The sequence below is a fragment of the Marmota marmota genome, unplaced genomic scaffold (assembly GCF_001458135.2).
Source record: "Marmota marmota marmota unplaced genomic scaffold, marMar, whole genome shotgun sequence".
In the NCBI taxonomy this organism is placed as follows: domain Eukaryota; kingdom Metazoa; phylum Chordata; class Mammalia; order Rodentia; family Sciuridae; genus Marmota; species Marmota marmota.
In genome coordinates, this window is record NW_026000221.1 from 21,111,757 (window position 1) to 21,131,850 (window position 20,094).

A 20,094-nucleotide genomic window follows, 5' to 3' on the forward strand; every position below is an offset into this window, starting at 1 on the left:
CTCAGCGCTGGCAGCCGCAGGGGAGCCAAGCCCCGGAGCAGCGGCACCCACTGCGGGAGGGCGGCGACCGCGGCCGGGGCCACCTCGGGAGGCGACATGGCCGAGTTCCCGTCGAAAGTGAGCACGCGGACCAGCAGTCCCGCGCAGGGCGCCGGCGCCTCGGTCTCGGCGCTGCGCCCGGATCTGGGCTTCTTGCGCTCCATCCTCGGGGTGCTCATGCTGCTGCAGCTGGTGAGCGCGCGGGCCCAGGGGTTGGGGGGTCCCGTCCCGGCCGCCGGGACTCGGGAGCGGCGCCACCTCTTCGCTCCGGGTGCGACCCCAGCCAGGCTCCCTCGCACCGACGCGCAGTGCCTACTCCCGGGGCGCCTCCAGGACCGATCCCCGGTATCACCCTGGAACCCTCTCGCCGCGGGACGCCTCCGTGGCTATGCCTGCGAGCAAGTGCACGGTGCGCCCAAGTTCAGGGTGCTCACGCCTCAGCGCCCAGCAGCCCCGCCCCAGGCTGGTCCCCACCGGCCACACCCGAGCGCCCACGGAAGCCTGCGATCGCCGCGCACCACTCTCTCCTTGCGTTGTCTGCTCTCTTCTTCCCTGCCCCCACTCTGTCAGGACAATGCCCACAGCCCTCCAGGGGACCCAGGTTGAATGGGCAAAGTCCACTCTTGGCCCCCTTCTGCCCAGCGACCGGCACTCCGCGTGGCTGCGCTCCAGAACTCTCCCGGTCCCGGCGAGGGAGGACCGCCCTGCCCCAGGCCCTATGGGCTCCCGCCTGGAGCCAGCCCCTTCTGGCTTCCTCTAGGTGACCTGCCGAGTTCCAGCCGGTTTGGCTGGCTCCACGGGGCCGAGATAGCGCGCTCAGGCAGGGGACAGGGATTTGTGGGAAGTCAGAGGCCAGACTCCCAGATCTCGGCGCAGATACCGAAGGCCCAAGGGAACGCCACCACACGCCCGTCCAGTTACAGGCCTGGGGTGTTCGCTTTCTTCCACAGCACCCTCCTGGGAGGGTCTGGAGACCCGGTGGCTGCCCCTGTGAGAGGGATCCCCACCTGCTGAGGGAGGGTCCGTAGTCATAGATGACCATGGACTTAGAGGTGGGCGCCGATCGATCACTTTTCCTTTACCATCCAGTGAGTGGGTACATCCCGCCGTCCCCCTCGCTGCCCAGTGCTAGCAAGACCGCCAGGCACTGGCTGGAGATGCGTTGTCACCCTGGTGCCTAGCCCTCCCGGAGATAGGTCTCCTCCTCCCACCCGCTTGGAGAGCACCCACTTCCACCTGGGTGCGTGCTACCTGTAGTTCAGGATCCCTCACCTTTCCCTTTATGGGCTACCTCCCCCATCCTGCTGGGGGGGTTTGTTTAAAATGCTGATCCTTGGACCCCACCCCGTTAAAAATGTGGGATTGTTATTTGAATCTCAGGAAGTGCAGCCTGAAACCTACACGGTTAACTCTTCTCCTAGAGTTTTGGGGGTTTTGTTTTGTTGATTTTTGGTGAGAATATCTGTCCTGGGAGGTGACCCTCTTCCAGGGCTAATTTAAGTCTCCTGGTGGGAAGAGCCACTGACCCCACTACAGCTGGAGCGCTCAGCTCTGGGCTGTTGGTGGGAGCCTGATGGGCCAGCGCCAGGTGCCCAGGAGGAGGGAGGGCTTCCTGGAGGAGGTGGCTTCTGAGCTGGGGCTTCAGGGGTTTCTGAGGCAGAGGTGGAGAAGGGGTGAGCCAAGGGCAAGGCATTGTGAGACCTAGGCTTAGGGAAGAGGGGTGTGGGGTGGGGGGTTTGAGGGGATGTCAGGGAGCCCAGCAGGTCGGGGGAACCGAAGCTGAAGCCTCTCTCTGGTGTGGTCCCCTGTGTGTATCTTCCAGTCACCAAGAATCATATACTTTGCCAGAACTAGGGACCTGGTTCTGGTGGCAGCTTTAGGGGCTCTTGAAGCAAGTTGGACAGATGATAGAGTGGCTTGGCGCATCCCCAGGGTTAACCAAGAGTTTCAGGGGACAGGAGCATTTTGTATTTGAACCATGAGAATTGCAATAAGGGGGATCAAAGGAACTGGTGTGGGCTGCTGTGGTTTGAGGGACCCTGGTGGCTTGATAATTTGGGGGTCCTCTGCAGTCTCAGGACTCCTCACAAGCTGTAGACACTGAGGTCTAGGTAGGACCCAGAGTGCTGTGGTGGAATTTGCTGGGGCCACCTGCTCTCAGGGACTACATGTGGGAGTCCTGGCCTTCCTTGGCCCCCAGCCTTAGTGCTTTGGTCCCCATCAGAGTTCTGAAGACCTGCACCTCTTAAAGCCAATCTGCTCTTTGAAGAAGCTGCTTCCTGAACTGTTTCCATGGCAATGGATAGTTCCACTGGGCCTGAGACAGGGGGTTCACCCAAAAGGCACCACCCTCTGCAGGGAAGAGGGAACCGCTCTCCCCAGTCAGGTGCACACTGGCTCCAGGGCCTTTGTCACCTCTTATTCTGCCCAATTTAAAGGCGAGGACACTGAGGCCTGGAGGAGGTCCTCTGTCCTGGACCTCCCTGCCCTCCACCCGATTGATTTTTCTGGCTCGTGCCTGGTTATCAGGCTCAGCTTTGCTCCCAGGAGGCTTGGGGGCTGGAGCTTTGGAGGGAGCATCGGGAGGCCCAGAGTGCCTGCCCCCTGGGGATCAGAGAAGGCTTCCTGGAGGAAGCAGCAAGTGAGAAGTCGGAAGTGCACTCCCCACCAGACCCTCTGCGCTCCCAGGATCTGGTGGGTTCCTGGTGTGATGGGAGAAAGGTCGGGCGGCTAGGAGGGTCCCCAGCTCCTCGAGCAGGAGATATGTCCTTCATCCAGTCTCCTATGTGTCCTGCGGAACCCATCTTGCTGTGAGTCCCAGATGGCTGGTGATCACTGCTTTATGCCACCTCTCTCTCCCCATCAGTCTAGTTCCAGAAAGAACATTAGATCTTCAGCCACGTGAGACAGAAGAGTTGGGCTGGGCTGTGGCTCGGTGGTGGAGCGCTTGCCTAGCATGTGTGAGGCACTGGGTCTGATTCTGAGCACTGCATATAAATAAATAAAGGTCCACTGACAAGTAAAAAATATTTTTTAAAAAAAGAACATATTTCTAAAAGGTGATGGTTTGGAGGGAGGAATTGACTTTAAAGATAGATTTTTTTTTTAAAAGAGAGATTACTGTATCAGAAATCTATAGTAAGTTTAAGGGTATTGGTTTATAGATGCCGAGTAGCCTATGCAAAAAGGGAAACATGAATTTGTGCAAATAGTCTCTAAAAAGGAGTCAGGCAAAATCTAGAAACAGCTCTTCTGGCCATGAAACCTAGAGTCCTTAACGCTATAATTCTTTGCATGGTAAGGAAGGAGAGGAATGTCGTGGACAGTATGGTTCACTGGTGCTTATGGAAGCTCTTGAAGCCTTTTTAGAATAAGTATAAAGTAAATTCCAGTGAATTACCCATCTCTTTCTTATTTTTAAGTCCTCCCAAAGCTCTGGGGAAGAAGAAGATCTTATCTGCTGAGAAAACAGGCTCAGAGAGGGTGAGGGACTTGTCCAAGGTCACACAGGAGAGACTAGCAAACCTACCACTGAGGCTTTGGGAAGCCTAAGCCTGTGGCTATGCTCCCCATTTTGTTTGGGTAGCTGGGGTTCTTGGGGTGCTTTGGAGGAGGAGCAGGACTTCAGGAAAGGAGACTCATTTGGGGCCTTTAGGGAGGGTTTCCTGGCAGAGGGAGGCTCTCAAGGTCTCAGTGTGTGAAGGAGGGTAGTGAGAACGAGGTTCAGTAGAGCCCTGGATTGCAGGGGTGTCCTCAAGGCCCAGGAGGTGGGAGTGGTATGAACGCCCTGTCACAGGAGGGCCATTTGCCTTTGGCTCCGATGACCCTTCTCTTACCCTACTTCCTGGGATTAGAGGTGGCCACAGGTTCCCAATTTGCAGGTGAATAAACAGGTTGACAGCCTCCCCCGCGGCCAGGTGGCCGGTCCATGGAGTGGGGCCAGGAGCCTGGTGGGCAGCAGGCTCTGCTCCACAGCGGGCTCTGCTCCCTCGGGGCTGGTGCTCCGGGACTTCCCGCCTTTCCCTGAGCCTCAGTGGCAGTGGTGGGTCTGGAGGAGCAGGGAAGGCAGGGCTCGCCCCAGCGCGGTGGAAGGCAGGACTCCCAGGTCATGACGTCCGGGGAACCATCATGCCCTTGAACTTGAACCTCTGGGTCGCCAGCTCGGCCCCCTCCAGGCTGCCCCTTCACCCTTGAGCGTTAGAAAGCGGCTCCTTTGGGTGGCCCTGCTCTGTCTGCAGCACCAGCAGGCGGCCAGCGACTCTCAGGGACCGGGGAGGGCCTGAGGCCCACCGAGATCTCCAGGAAGGGGCGGCCAGGGCTGATGGGGGGGACAACAGGGGTCGGGGGCCTTGGGGTTGCCATGCTGGGTACTCCAGGACCTTCTTTGTCACTGAGCCCCGTGATGGTGCAGTGACCTCAGTGTGGCCTTCCAGGACCCTCCGCTGACCGGCTTCCTCCACCCAGGCCCAGGTACCCTGTCCCCAGCCCCTGCCTCCTGTGGCAGTTGTGTGTGTGTGTGTGTGTGTGTGTGTGTTCTGGGGATTGAACTGAGATCCTCATGCATGCCAGGCAAGTGCTCCATCACTGAGTCACATCCCTCGCCGTATTTTACTTATTTTGAGATAATGTCTCACTAAGTTGCCAAGGCTGCCCTCAAACTTGTGATCCTCCTGCCTCAGCCTCCCAAGAAACTGGGCTTACAAGTGCCTGAACCCACCCATTCTGTGTGTACTGGGGATTGAACCCACAGGGGCTTTATCACTAAACCATGTCCCCATCCATTTTTATTGTTTATTTTGGGTTTATTTATATTGTTTATTTTGAGACAAGGTCTTGCCAGGTTGTTGAGGGTGGCTTCAAATTTGAGATCCTGCTGTCTCAGCCTCCCAAGTTACTGGGATTACAGGTGTGCAACACTCTACCTGGCTTCCTTAACTTTTTTGTAGGGGGTATTGGGGATCAAATTCAGGGGCACTCAACCACTGAGCCACATCCCCAGCCCTTTTTTTGTATTTTATTTAGAGACAGGGTCTCTCTGAGTTGCTGAGGGCCTCGCTATTGCTGAGGCTGACTTTGAACCAGTGTGCCTGGCCTGGGCTTCTTTAGTTTTTAACTTTTAAAATTTATGTTGTGGTGCTAGGGATCAACTCAGGACCTCAGGTACTGAGCAAGTGCCTACCTCTGAGCTGCATCTCCAGCCCTTCTTTAATTTTTTTCTCCTAAGTATGTGATATGTTTACAAAGGTCAAGTGGAAAATGGTACTATGAGAACTACCTGTCCCCTCTGGTTAAAGCTGACTCCTTTCACACCTACTCAGTTTCCCACGTTTTATTTTATGACCTTATTTAAGATGGTTTATGCAGTCGGGCAGTGTTGCACACCTGTAATCCTAGCAGCTCTGGAGGCCGAGGCAGGAGGATCACAAGTTCAAGGCCAGCCTCAGCAACTTAAGGAGGCCCTTGCTGACTCTGCCTCAAAATAAAAAATAAAAAAGGGCTGGGATGTGGTTCAGTGGTTAAACACCCCTGGGTTCAATCCCTGGTACCAAAAAAAAAAAAAAAAAAAAAAAAAAAAAAGGTAGACCACCCTGTCTACCAAGGCTCAGCCTGCCCACAGGCCTCTGCGTTTGCCCCTGTTCATGCCTTAAACATGTGCCACGGGTCTTTTTATCTTAGTGTAGGGAGCCCATCACTTCCTTTTGGGGCTCCAGTCCTGTGCCCTTATGCAGCCCTGGAGTGACTGGTGAGGCCATCCCCTTCGGTGACAGGCACCTGGGTGTTCCCTTCTTTGGCTGTCTCACATCTCTGCCACAGGGCAGGGCGTGGTCTCACCTGCACCCTGCGTCTGTGTGCTGAGTTTCCAGAAGTTGCCCGTGGGGTCAGAGGGTGTGTGTGCTCCTGATCGTGTGGAGATTGCCAACCAGCCTCCTTCGAGGCCACACCCATCCTCCGGGGAGGTAGGTGCCTGGTTCCCCCAGCTGCGCTGCATGGTGATCTGACACACTTCTGGATGTCCCCCAGGCTGAGAGGCCAGGAGGGTAGGTCCGCGCTGTGTTCTAGTCTTCTCAGGAGAGAGGTTGCTTTTGTTTTCCCTAAGTGCTGGGGATTGCACTCAGGTCTTCACGCAGCTGGGCGAGAGCCCTACCCCTGAGCTACACCTCAGCCCTTTCTATTTTATTTTGAGACAGGGTCTCACTAGATGCCAGGCTACCCTCGAGTTTGCAGTGCCCCTGCCTCAGCCTCCTGAGTAGCTGGGATTCTACTGGGCACGGCCCTACCTGGCCACTTTTAAAGAAATACTTCAGAGCCATTTGTATTTCCTTGTCTGTCTGTATTCTACCCAGCTGTTGGTCTGTGTCTTGGGTGCCAGGAGTTCAAAATATTTGCAGATAGATTTTTTTTTTTCCTAGTCCACCCCCCATCTGATCCTAAGTGCTTTTTGTCATGCAAAGGTTATGGGTTTTGTTGGTTTGTTGTTGTTATTTTTGTTGCTGAGGGTCTCTTTCTGGCTTCTGGAAATTAAGGTATAGTTAGACCTTTCCTAAGACAAGGTAATAAAGAAGTTCTACGTAGAAATTGGCAGGTCTCGTATTATCTCTGTTCATCCCATCCTGAAGGGTCACGTAGAGCAGATGGCCTCCGTGTGGCTAGAGTGTCTGTGGCTCCTGTACAACACTTTAAAATAGTGTAGTCCCATTGCATGTGGTGGTGCATGCCTGTGATCCCAAGAGACTCAGGAGGCTGAGACAGGAGGACTGCAAGTTCAAGGCCAGCCTCAGCAGCTTAAGGAGATCCTATCTCAAAATTAAAAAATAAAAAAAATAAGAAGGGCTGGGGATGTGGCTCAGTGGTAGAGCACCTCTGGGTTTAGTCCCCAGTACCCCAAAAGAAAAAAATAGTTCCCTCTTATACACAGGGATATACCCTAGACCCTGGAGAAGACTTTTGACTACAGATGAATCCTATAGATATTGTTTTCTCTCTGCATAAATAGCAATGCTAAAGTTTAATTTATAAATTGGGCCCAATAAAGATTGACAATAAATAATAATAAGATAGAACAATGATGGCAATATACTTTAATAAAAGTTATTTAAAATTATGAATTATTTGTTTCTGGAATTTTTCATGTCATTTTTTACTATAGCTATCTGAAAAACAGAAAGCCAACCCATAGATAAAATGGAGATGGCTCCAAAGGAGAGCAACACAAGGGGAGACCAGCCTGTCTGTCTAGAACATATTAACATTGTTTCATATTTGTTGCACTTAGTTTTAGCATTATGTTGCATTGTCCAGGTTTCCCAATATAAGTGATTTAAAAGTTTCATTTTAAAATTAGCTTCTTTGGGCGGGGGTTGTGGCTCAGCCGAAGAGCGCTGGCCCAGCACATGCAAGGTGCTGGGTTCGATCCTCAGCACCACATATAAATAAACAAAATCAAGATCTAAAATAAATAAATGAATAAATAAAATTAGCTTCTTTGGCTGGGGTTAGTGGCACACACCTATAATGCCAGTGGCTCAGGAGGCTGAGGCAGGAGGATCACAAATTCAAGGATAGCCTCAGCAACTTATCGAGACCCTGACTCAAAATAAAATATAAAAAGAGTTGGGGGGCTGGGGATGTGGCTCAAGCAGTAGCGCGCTTGCCTGGCATGCGTGCGGCCCGAGTTTGATCCTCAGCACCACATACAAACAAAGATGTTGTGTCCGCCGAAAACTAAAAAATAAATATTAAAAAAAAATTCTCTCTCTCTCTCTCTCTCTTTAAAAAAAAAACTTTAAAAAAAAAAAAGAGTTGGGGCTGGGGCTCAGTGGTTAAGTGCCCCTGGGTTCAATCCCCCATCTATCACCAAATTAGCTTATTTGTGTGATATGTGCAAGTCTGTCATGGGGGACACCTTAAGTAATCAATACATCTGTGAAATTCCAACCCTCAAAGAAATCAAGACAGCAGCTCTACATGTAATGAAGGACCATCTTTAGGGTAAGTGAGAAAAGCAAGGTGCAGAAAGAGTGTATAGAGTGTGACTATTTGTGTGGAGGAAATACACCTATAGGACATACTTTTCTGAAAGAGTGAGTGAGTGTGTGTGTGTGTGTGTGTGTGTGTGTGTGTGGTCCAGATAGTTTGTGGATATGGCAAAAGGTATGAGGCCAGTGTTTGAACACCTCCCAGGCCCAGAGAGGGAAAGGCACTTTGCCCAATGTCACACAGCAACAAGCAGTTCTGGGGGAGCCACACCCTGTGGCTTTGGGGAGCACAGGGGGTGGGGTGGGAGTTGTGTTCCTTGGCAGCCCCGAGAGCCCAGCCCTGATACTCGTGGAACCCTGATACCGGGCCTCCGCTCTGGGCTGGGTCAGCTCCTCCTGTTTGCCCAGGGAGGACCGGCCGCTGAGTGACTCCAGGTCCTGGAAGGCAGGGAGGCGGGGAGGCTGGGCCGAAGGTCGGCAGCCTGCATCCCCGAGCTGCCACGGAGTGGAGCAGGGCCTGCTCTGGAGCCGTCCACTGTCATTTGGTGGGAAGGCTGGTGTCAGACACCAAGTGAGCTTTTGACATCTGTGGGGGCAGTGGAAAGGGGACACCAGCCCCTCCTTGAAGCTGAGGCAGGCCGGCTGGCTCAAGGTCACCCAGAGCTCAGTGCCAATATCTCTGGAAGTCTGGGGGACAGGGAGGACCCACCCTTCAGGCTGCGCCAGCCCCAGTCCCCAGCAGGTTAATGGAATCCACGTGCTTCACGGCTGGTTTCCTTCTGTGGGGCTGGTGGGAGCCGGCCCCTGGGAACGCTGAGGACAAGCCTCCCGTTATCCTGGCCACCCCAGGGTTGAGCTCTGTCCCTGTCCCGGTCTGCTCTGGCCTCTGGGACAATGATGCTTCTCGTCTCCAGGGGACTGTCCCTCAGCAGAACTGTCCACCCTTTACCCCTTACTGTGTATGACCAGGGGCCAGGACTTCTAAAGTGCCTCAGTTGTCCTCATCTGTGAGATGGGCCAAGTGCTTCCTTCAGGGAGACCTGGGCCCTGGGGTGGGGCGCCCTGGGGGCCTGGCAGGCTGGGTGAGGGGCTGGGGTGGGGGGTGCCCCAGAACTCCCTGGGTCCTTTTCAGGAGCAGAGAATGAGGCCTTCCTGGGAAAGCTATCTATGCGTGTCTGGAGAGACCTTGGTGCTCGCTGCTCAAGAGAGCACTGTGGGGTGAGCCAGGGGACCCTGAGGGTGGGAGAGGAGGAAGGAATGGGGGCAGACAGGGGTGTCCAGGGTCCTGCCAGTGTCTCCAGGGAGCCAGGGGCTCCTTGGGAGTGTGACTCACAGAGCCCCCGGCTACCTTCACATCTTGGGCCCCTTGGTCTGGCCCCAGAGATCAGCATGGGAAATGGGGGTGGGGTAGGCAAGGGCAGTTTGAGCTCATGCCGGGAGCCCTGGGGGCCGCAGGAGCAGGATGCGGCCTTGGCTCTGTCGCACACTGTGTGCGTGGCCGCCCACTGGGAGGTGCGTGGACAGTTCTGCCTCGGGATTTCACAGATGCAGCCTCGGGAGGGAAACACACTGGGCTGCTGCTGCTCACGGGCAGCCTTGGGCTGGACCGGGCCCGGCCTCGGCCTCCATCCTCCTCTTCCTGCCACAGTGCTGAGACGCAGGGCCCGGATGGGTCTCACCACAGGCCACACCCTGGCCATTGTCCCTGTGGCCTTCCCTGCACCAAGGACCACACCTGGTGCAGGTGACTCATCTCTACGCCCATTTTGAGATGGCAAAGGGAGGCACTGCGGGTAGGTGGTGCCTTGTTGGTGCCCCTGCTCCCTGGAGAGCTGGCACGGTGACACCAAGGTTCTCAAAGGCTCCGTGTCCCGCTCGGGAATTCCAAGGTGCCTCCCCAGCCCACCCTTCCCTGGCCCAGGAGGGGGGTGGCGTGTGGTGGTGTTGTAGCCGGTCCAGGCGCCTGGAGCCTCTGTCCCCTGCCCCTTTGTCTCGTGTGACACAATGGGTGGCTTTTTTGTTCCCATAAAGTCCCTTTCAGTGTAGGGAGAAGGGCCAGGGCGGGGGTGGAGGCTAGGCCTGACCAGGCCAAGTTCTGAGTGTCCTCAGGCTGCCCAGATGTGTCCTGAGAGAGGGGGAACCCCAGAAGGGTCATTGGTCACCCTGGGCCATGGTTTCCTGGATGGCACTGTTGGGAGAGGGCATCTGGGGGATGTGGAAGGTATTGCCACTGTCCCCTGCTTTCCGCCGTCAGCAGTCAGTGGCCCTTGCCCTCACACTCTTTCTAAAACATTTGGTTTAGTTGCCAACATTTAAAAATGGTAGCCAGGGGCCAGGGTGGTGGCTCAGTGGTAGCGTGCTCGCCTAGCACACGTGAGGCACTGGGTTCAAACCTCAGCACCACATTAAAAAAATGAAATAAAGATTGTGTGTCCACTTACAACTAAAAAAAAAAAAATGGTATCCAGACACGGTGGTGCACACGCCTGTAATCCCAGCAGCTCGGGAGGCTGAGACAGGAGGCCAGCCTCAGCAACTTAGCAAGGCCCTAAGCAACCTAATGAGAACCTGTCTCAAAATAAAACATAAAAGGGATTGGGGATGTGGCTCAGTGGTAAAGTGCTTCTGAGTTCACTCCCAGTACCCCACCCTGCCCCAATTTTTTTTTTTTTAATGGTAGATTTCACATCAACATCCAGGTTCCTAATATCCCTTGAAGAATTAGCTCTGGCTACCCCAGGTCAGATGCCAGCTCTCCTGCCCCAGAGGCCTCACTGGGCCCTCCACACACTGTCATTTCTGTGATCCTGGGGAGTGGCAATTCCCTCCAAGCCCCCAGGGCCCTCCAAGCCCCCAGGAGCAAGGCTCTGAGCTTTTCGATTTACTTCCCACCGAGCCCCAGGTGACCTGCTAGCTCTCCTTCCACTCACAACGAGCTGTAGCTTTTCACTTTTTCTCTTACCTTTTACCTGCATCACACCTGTGCAGCGGCCAGGATAGGTCTAACCCGCTGTGTTGTCCAAGGAGAAAACCAACCAGAAAGGCTAGGTGACTCTCCCAAGGCCACACAGCGAGTCCACAGAGCTGGACCTGGAAGTGGGGTCGAGGGAAGGAGAGTTGGAATGAAGCCTCTGGGCCAGAGAGGACGCAGCCTGGCGCCTGGGGTTGAGGGAACCCTCCTGGACAGGAGAGGGCTTTGGGCCCCTGGAGAGGGTGGCACCTCTGGGGGATCTTGGAGGACCTGGGACTGCCTCCCTGTTCCCATTGGCAGAGAAGATGGGCCTGGAGGGTGGAGGGTCGGCTCCTCAGAAGGCCCTGGGGCAGGGCCGGGCTTCTGGGGCCTCCCCACCCACCAACTGACTGGCTTGTCTGCACCATGTGGCCAGCAGAGCGGCACATGCTGCCACCACCTCAGGAGAGCAGGTTAAGAGGGATGGCTGTGTTCTTAGCCCTCGGTGAAACTGTGACACTAGAACACAGTGACAGTTCAGCCTGTGCTGGGCCTGACCTAAGCGCCTTGCATCATTTACATCTCAAAAACACTCTCTGAGGTTGCCCTGTGGTGAAGCACAGAGAGGTTAAGTAGCTTGCCTGATGTCTCACAGCTAGCGAGGTGGCAGGACCCCAGCATGAACCCAAGGGTCCGACAGGCCAGCCTTCATCGTAGATGTTGGAAGGCAGACCCTGGCCCCCTGCACAGGCTCATGACGCTCTGAGAAAGGTCTTAGCTTCCAGGGGCTGCCATGATAAAACTCCACAGATTGGATTAAACAGTAGTGACTCGTCCTCCCGTAGCCCTGGAGCAGAAGTCTGAAATCTGGGAGGTGGCAGGCTGTTCCTCCTGGAGGTGCTGTGGAGGGTCTCTGTGCTCCCTGTTCCCTGTTCTACTGTGTGTGTGTGTGTGTTTGCACACGCGTGCATGTGTGTGTGATACTGGGGATTGAACCCGAGTGTGCTCTACCACTGAGCTATAACCCCAGCCATTTAAAAAAAAAAAAATCTTGAGGCAGGGTCTTGCTAAGTTGCCCAGGCTGGCCTCGAACTTGCCATCCTCCTGCCTCAGCCTCCTGAGTGGCTGGGATTACAGGCCGGCCCCACCGCCCCTGGCCCCAGTTTCCTGGCTCTTATAAGAACACGGTCATTGGATTAGAGCTCATCCTGATTCAGTGTGACCTCATGTGAGGTTGGTGACCTCTGCAAAGTCTCCACCTCTATGTTAGGCCAAGGCTAGGACTGCAGCAGGCCACCCAGCGGCCATTCCACACGCAGCTCAGGACAACTGGGAAGACCTTCCCCAGAATCATGGAAGGGCACCTGTCCCCAAGTCACCAGGACAGGTCCTGAGGACAGCGGCTGGCGGGAGGAATGCCTCTTGGGCCAGGCGTTTATAAGAGGTCGCGCTTTTCTGGCCGTGTAGGTGGTTTTAACAAAAACCGTTTTTGTTGCCCCATTGGTTCCAAGTTCTTGGACAACAGAAGGTTCTGGGGACGTGTCCTTTTTGACGTTCTCGTTTAAAGAAAAGTTTCTGAATTCAAATTCTTCAGATTTTCAGAGGAAAAAAAAAGGCCCCACCCCCCTGAGAGTTCCAGAGGGTTCTCTGTTTATCCGCGGAGCCTCTCTCAGGGGACACTGCAGGGTCTCCAGGGAACTTGGAAGGAGGGGGAGGAGGAGACGTGGCGTGTGTGTGTGTGTGTGTGTGTGTGTTTGTGTGTGTGTGTGTGATGCTGGTATACCTACAGAGAAACTCGGGGACAGTTGGTCACAGAGGTGACAGTCACCCACACAGGGCCCTGTCCTACCCTTTCCCAGGGACCCACATGGCTCCCTCATGTCTACCCTCCCTCACCTCCTTGGTCTTTGTCCACATGTCACCTCCCAGTGAAATCATACTTGACACTTTATCTGAAATGGTATCAGTGACCCCACTGCCCCCTCCCCACTGCTGTCCCCCCCTTTTTAAAAAAATATACTTTTTAGCTGTTGATGGACCTTTATTTTATTTATGTACATGCCGTGCTGGGAATCGAACCCAGTGCCTCACTCGTGCCAGGCAAGTGCGCTACCGCTGAGCCCCAGCCCCAGGCCCATATCCCATTTTATGGTACCAGGAACTGGACCCAGGAATGCCGAACCACTGAGCCCTTTTTATTTTATTATTATATTTTTTATTTTAAGACAGGGTCTCACTAAGCTGCTCGGGGCCTCTCTCTCTGGCTGAGGCTGGCCTTGAACTTGTGGTCTTCCTGCCTCAGCCTCCCCAGTGGCTGTGTGGGGTTGCAGTTGTGTGTCACCAAGCCTGGCTGTCAGCTGGGTTTCCCCACAGCCCTTGCATGTCCCCACCTGCACTTTACTTGCTTGGGGTGTGTCTGGCTGTGCCAGCTTCGGGGGAGCAGGGCAGCCCAGGCTGCCACCGGGGCCCAATAGGTACTTGCTGTGTGGATGGACTCTGAGGAGAGCACGCACCAGGAGGCCTGGGGGGGTGTTGGGTTGGAGAGCAGCGCTCTGGGCGGAGGGACCTGGGCGAGGCCCTGGGGCAGGGGACAGAGTCAGGGCCTTCCGCCTCCCCCTGCCTTAAGCTACCAGCCTCCAGTGCTGAATGGAGGGTGGGATGAATCCCACCACAAGACAGTGGGTCCTTGCCCCAGCAGGAGGGGGTTCTGTGGTCCCACCTGGGGGTCCGGGGAGACTGGAAGCTTCTGGAATTGTAGCCTGGGACTCAGCTCCCCTGGAGGACCACCTGGCCAGCGAAGTGGTCAGCAGGTGTGAGGGTGCCCTGAGACCTCCTATGTCCTGAGCAGGGTCTCCCTGGGTCCTCTGCTAGGGACTTAGGGACCAGGAGAGACCAGTCTGTCAGGTTCCCATGCAGGAGTGGACCTTCCTTGTTCTAGGACAAACTGAGGTGGCTCTCTGGCCGGGAGCCAGCTGGGCGGGAGGAACACCAGACATTCCCCCGGCTTATCCACCGCCTCATCTCCGCGGCCCCTTTGCTGATCTGGAAAACGGGTGGGGCCTCGCTGCACAGGCCGGGGCAGGGCAGGGACAGCCCTGCCCTTGAGCTGGCTGAAGTGCCCCCAGTTTTTACACATGGCTCAAAAACTCACAGTATGACAGGGTCCAGGGAGGGACAGAGCTGGGTTCCAACCACCCTGTCTTTCCCCCACGGTGACCACAGGCAGCTCTCCTTCTGAGCTTCTGTTTGGAAAATGGGGACAACAGAAGACTCAGACGTAAGTTGACGGTGGAATCTTTGTAGAGAATGAGACACCTCCCCAGGTTGGCACAGCCGCCGGGCCCTGAGAGGTCCTGGTGAGGAGGCTGATGGTGACAAGATGGCACTGGAGGTCTACAGGGGTACAGGAGTTGAACCAGGCATGCTTAACACTGAGCCCTTTTTATTTTATTATTATTATTATTATTATTATTTATTTTAAGACAGGGTTTCACTAAGTTGCTCAGGGCCTTGCTGTGTGGAAACGAATTGGGCTTCTCTGGGTTTTCAGTTCACTGCATTGTCTAACTTCCTTTGAGACAGCTGGAATGTGGCCACACAGTGACCTTCAGGGCCCGTAGGAACTTGCTTTAAATAAAAGCTAATTGTCCTTGATGTGCCCAGTTCTCACGTGGAGAAGGGGCCGCCCGAGCGTGGTGCTTCAAGAGTGTCTGTCTCCTCAGAACGGTGGCCTCCCCAGTGCTGGGTCTCCCTGCCTCCCCTCTGTGTCTGCTTCAGGCAGCATGATCTAAAGATGGAGGTTAAGGGGATGCTGTTTGGAGACAGACTGCCCTTGGCCTCCCTGAGGAGGGCTCTGTCCCCAGCGGTGCAGGTGAGGAAGGCCCTGCTACTGTGTAAAGTGGGCCCCGCAGCCACCCCTCCCTCGCTTATGGAGGTCCTGCAGCTGAGGCTGGCAGGATCCCCACAGCTCCCCAGCACCAGGAGAGGGGTGCAGAGCGCCTGGGGAGGGACCCTCCGGGGGCCTTCCTTGGGCATTGGGGCAGGAGCAGCTTGCAGGTTGTCACCTGTTTACTCCTTAACACCCAGCAGGGCTGGGCAGGGACATTTTCTGACCCCTTCATGGATGAGCATGGGAGGCCCTTCTTTCCTAAGCGCGTGTGCTGAGTGTGCTCTGCGCGGGCACCGTGGGCAGTGGAGATTCTACAGGGCACCAACGCGTCCCTCGGGTGTGAGTTCTGGGCAGACCTTTCTGGAATTTTCCAGGTGGAGTGTCCACCAGGAGGAGGTGCTGGCCCATGTCACACAGCTCAGCAGGGGTTTGAGGCCCAGCCTTTGGCGCCCAGGCCCAGCTCTCCACCTTCTGCTTCTCTGGGAGGCCGCGCTCCCACCACGAGAGAGAAGGGCAGTTACCAGAGGGGCGCTGGCCTCGGGGCCAGCTCGGCTGCAGCCAGTCCTGTCTGACCTCCCATGTGTAGGGTCACATGCAGAAACCTCCCGTCTGGTCCTTGGGGTGCCTCGGGGTGGGGTCCCTGGCAGGTGCCCCAGCTCTGGCTGGGCTCTGGGTCAGGAGCCTTCAGGTTAGTGTCAGCAGCCCCCTGGGCAGTGTGAGCAGCCAGGGAGATTGTCTCCAAAGCCCAGTGGCCAGAGATGGGCTTGCTCCTGACACGCTTCTCTGGGATCCAGCTGACGGTTGGCTCCCCCGGGCTGGTGCCATGTGCCTGCCCACTGTCCAGGGAAAACAGGGACAGCCCCTCCCTGTGTCTGACCAGCACAGGAGCCTTTCCCAGAGCCCCACAGTAGACTCTCCTGTCCCCTTGGTGGCCGGGGGTTCCAGAGACTGTCCTCTTGGAGAAGGGAGGATGTGCCAACCTAGACATTCTCAGCCAGCCTAGAAGAGTGGGAAGGAGAGGGAGGCCTGGCCTGGCCACACATGAGACCTTGCCTGACGTCCACGTGTGTGGACCTCCTGGGCCCTGCCTCAGAACAGGCCCTCTGCTGGGCCACAGTGCCAGGTCCCCAGACGGCTCCCCTGGGTGAGTCGGCACACCTGGCCAGGTAGAACTCCCCGTGCCCGGAGGGCAGGGGTTGTGTGGTCAGTGGGCCTTGGCCTCTTTTGGAACACCAGCAAACATCCTCTGGTCCCGTTTACAAATGTGAACCCACGTGTAAAAGTGAGTTGATCCAAGCACGAAGAGGCTACCAGCTTGCTCAAGGTCATACAGTGGTCAGGGGGCGGGGCTTAAGCCAGGTATTGACTCAGTACCTGGCACAGCACGCACCACCATCCTGGGGTGCTCAGGCCCATCCTGACGCACCAGAAGGACGGAGGGTCCTTTGGCTTCCCTGAGGCCCCGTGTCCTCTGTCAGACAGGGTCGGTGACACCTGTAGGGAAGGGCAATTGGGAGAGTTGGGGGCAGGGGAGGTGTTACGGCTGGAGGCCATCTAGAGGCCCTGGTTCTGTGCTGGGACCAGCCGGGAGGGGGATGCGTGGAATGTTCTTTTCCCGGCTTGGGGACTGAGTGGCTGGCCATCTCTCAGAGCTGGTGACCTGATGTCCTCTCAGCAGTTCTTCCTGAGTCCCTCTCAGGCCCGTCCTCTGCTGGGTGTTGTGACCCAGCCCCAGCACAACCGTTGTCCCGCCCCAGGGAGCTCAGTCTGGGGAAAGTGACGTTTCTGTGGTCTTGGGTGGTGGGTGCCCGGGGTGGGGGGACAGGACAGCACAGAGGAGAGTTCTGGAATCCAGACGCAGTAGGCAAGGTGTCTTGGAGCACTTATCATCTTCTGCTGAGATGCCAGTGTCACACACGGCATGAGGACTGAAAAGAAGTATGAGTGACCGGGCACAGGTGACCGCAGGAGCCAATCAGTACTTCTTGACTAGATGAGAAATAAGGCCACGGCCTGGGGACCTGGTCTGTGGCCTCCAGCCGGAGTGGTGGGGGCTTGGACGCAGTGGCCCTGTCTTGCCCCGCAGGTGCTGGGGCTGCTGGTGTGGGCCCTGATTGCTGACACCCCGTACCACCTGTACCCGGCCTACGGCTGGGTGATGTTCGTCGCTGTCTTCCTCTGGCTGGTGACAATCGTCTTCTTCGTCCTCTACCTGTTTCAGCTGCACCTGAAGTTGTACATGGTGCCCTGGCCACTCGTGGTAAGTCTGGGTGGGGCCCTGAGGGTGGCTCTGGGCTCCCACCTCTGCCTCTGGGAGCGGCCATGACAGGACTGACCATGTGGCCTTCTCTAAATGAGCAGCAGCAGGGTCGATGTCCTTACTGACCCCCAGCTGGCCTGCAGAGCGGGTTGGGAGGGAGGTGGACGGCTCAGGTGTCCTGTTTTCTGAAAGCCACCTTGACCTTGTCCTGGGAAAGGGGTAAAGAGGCTGCCTGTCTCATGGGGTCGTCACAAGAGGCCACTTGGAATTGAAATATTTTTCCTTTTTGAGGATGGTCAGAATCTCAGCTGGGTGGGCAGCTTGGTCAGCCTTGGGCTGGGCCCGCAGTCAGAATTGCACAGGCTGGGGTGTGGAGGGCAGCTGGTGGAGGGTGGTGGGGGGAAGGTGTGGGACAGCCAGACACCGCTGCCAGCAGACAGCTCAGCCACCCAGAGGAGATCAGGCGGGTGTCCCAGCTTTGCCCAGGTCAGTCTTAGCACATCCCCCCCGAGGCCCCCCGAGAGCAGCCGTAGGAAGTACCCTGGCCAGACACAGAGCAAGCTGCTGGGTTTTCTTCTCTGACCCAGAAAACCCCTGCAGCTGGGGTCCGAGGCTTTCAGTGAGCCAGGCACGTGAGGGTAGGACCGCAGCTGGGACTAGGCAGCATTGTTTGCAATTCAATGACTTCTCAACCGAGGAAACGTGAGTCATGCTAGGGACAGAATGGGCTTGTTAGCGCCTGACATCACAGGCAGGAGCTAGGCAGGCTTTGCCTTGGTCGCTGGGCTGGCAGCGTGTCCCAGGCCCCTGCCCCTTGCCCTGGGAGCCTGTAAGGCAGGCACTATTTCTGTGCTCTTGGAGGTCTCCCTCGGGATCCCCAGGACGGGGCTACATGGCCAAGCAAGATATGTGAGTGAGCTGGGCGCAGTGGCCCACGCCGGTAATCCTAGCAGCTCTGGAGGCTGAGGAAGGAGGATCTCGAGTTCAAAGCCAGCCTCAGTAACTTAGGGAAGCTCTAAGCAATTCAGTAAGACCCTGTCTCTAAATAAAATACAAAAAGGGCTGGGAGTGTGGCTCAGGAAGTTCTGGGAACCCCACATACATATCTGTCCACGCAGATCCCCCGTTACTGGGCTGGACCCTATATTCTGAGATTGTTTTGGTTCCTGGCAGTGTAGGGGAGGGGACCCTATCCTTGCCCATCTAGACAAGTGCTCTACCACTGAGCTCTGTCCTCAGCCCCGAGAGCCTATCAACATTTTATATAAAATTTAAGTTTTCAAATGAAATCTAATTTTAAAATGTGGATAAATTTTAAAAAATAAATGGGACAAACCTGATGATTGAGGACTATTAGTTTGAAGACATAACTGGCCCTAGGGTCCAAGCATTTGGGATGTGGGACTGAGATCTGGCTGCAGTCAGCCCAGGCCCCCTCCTGCCATCTGGAAGAATATTCTACCAGGAGCGTCTGGGTCCTCTGAGGGCCTGACCCTGACATCTGTTCTGGGCCTTCAGTCTAGCGTGTGGCCAAGAGAGAGCCATAGATCCCCATCCATGGACTTGGGGTGTATCTCAGTTTGTAGCCTGCTTTCCTGGCATGCGTAGTAAGGACCTCGGTTCAATCCTCAGTACTGCCAAAAGAAAAAGGAAAAAAAGAAAAAAGGTCCCTCCCACTGGTGTGACTGACCAGCCACAGGGCTAAGCCCTGAAGTGGCACCAGGGAGGGCCTGGGCTTGGCCCTGAGCCCACGTGGAGGAGCGGCTCTCCGCGGGTCTCAAGAGCTGGGTCACGGTTGGGCCATGCTGCATGGGGAAGGGTTTTGCCTGTGGCTTTGTGGCTTGGGCTGCCTTGGCCTGGTCATCTGGGGCCTCTTGACCATTCCCTCCCTCAGCCTTAGGGCTGTTTTATGCTGCTTGCTCAGATGGCCTCCAGGTTGACCCCATGGGGACTGTGACCTCGAGGCCCTTTTCATAGGACAGGCCCACATTCTTCCATCCCACTCTGGGGGTGTGCCCCCTGGGAGCCAGGAGGTCCCCTCCGATTGTCCTAAGCCTTTTCTCCCCTCCCCCAGTTAATGATCTTCAACGTGACTGCCACCGTTCTCTATGTCACCGCCTTCATCACCTGCTCTGCAGCAGTTGACCAGACTTCCTTGAAGGGCTCCCGGCCATACAACCAGCGTGCAGCTGCCTCTGTGAGTATGTCCCTTAGGGTCCCCCCCAGCAGTCTATAGCCAAGGTCCCTCCTCCACAGAGCTCCCTGGGTCTGAGGCCAGGCACCGGCCACCACCTAAGTATCCACCACCTACATCTCAGAGGGTCCCATGAGGAGCCAGGCGGGTCCCATGAGGGTCCCTCAGAGGGTCCCATGAGGAGCCAGGCTGCCTTCAGGCTTCCTTAATGAACTCTAGGACCTTGAGGAACGAGGGGATGGTGGCGTTCAGTGGTAGAGTTGGTGGGCACTCGCTGAGCCTGTTCAAGGCCCTGGGCTCAACAGATGCTTGGGAACAGTTTGTGGTGGCCAGTGGCAGCTTTGATTCACTGTGGAACTCTGCTGAAAATCAGTCGTGCCATCCTGATTTAGGGTCACAGGCTCTCTTGGAGAATGTGCTGAGAACTCGAGACCCTCTGCCCTTGGGTTTCAGCCGTACCTGGGGATGTTACAAGTTCTCCCGGGAAGGCCAAACTCAGGCCCCACGTCTGGTGGCTGGTGGAGTGAACCACAGAGCCCTGCACACCTGTCATGCTCCACTCAGCAAGGCCCTGAGGAAGAGGAAGGGTCTCCCCATCCCTTTTCACAGACAAGGACACATTGGCTCTGGGAGGTTAAGGGGCCTGCCTGGGGTCATGGTCATGTCCAACATAGGGCAGCCCTTCTGTGTCCTCACTCTTCCTGGTGAGGGTGGTTTTGCAATCAGTGAACTTGGCCACACATGTGGAGCGTCTGAACGCAGATACAGGAGATGCAAACATAGAGG

The 20,094-nt window shown here is 56.0% G+C and overlaps 1 protein-coding gene across 1 annotated transcript in view; it reads left to right on the top strand.

Moving 5' to 3' along the window:
• Positions 1-6: 6 nt before the first annotated feature.
• The window catches only part of LOC107144833 (plasmolipin), a 21,731-nt gene continuing 1,643 nt past the window's right edge, over positions 7-20,094 (top strand). The window contains exons 1-3 of the mRNA XM_015488677.2: positions 7-231; positions 16,941-17,114; positions 19,189-19,311. Of these exons, the coding sequence (XP_015344163.1) occupies positions 97-231; positions 16,941-17,114; positions 19,189-19,311 (432 nt within the window). The 5' untranslated portion in view covers positions 7-96. The remainder of the gene's footprint in view (positions 232-16,940; positions 17,115-19,188; positions 19,312-20,094) is intronic.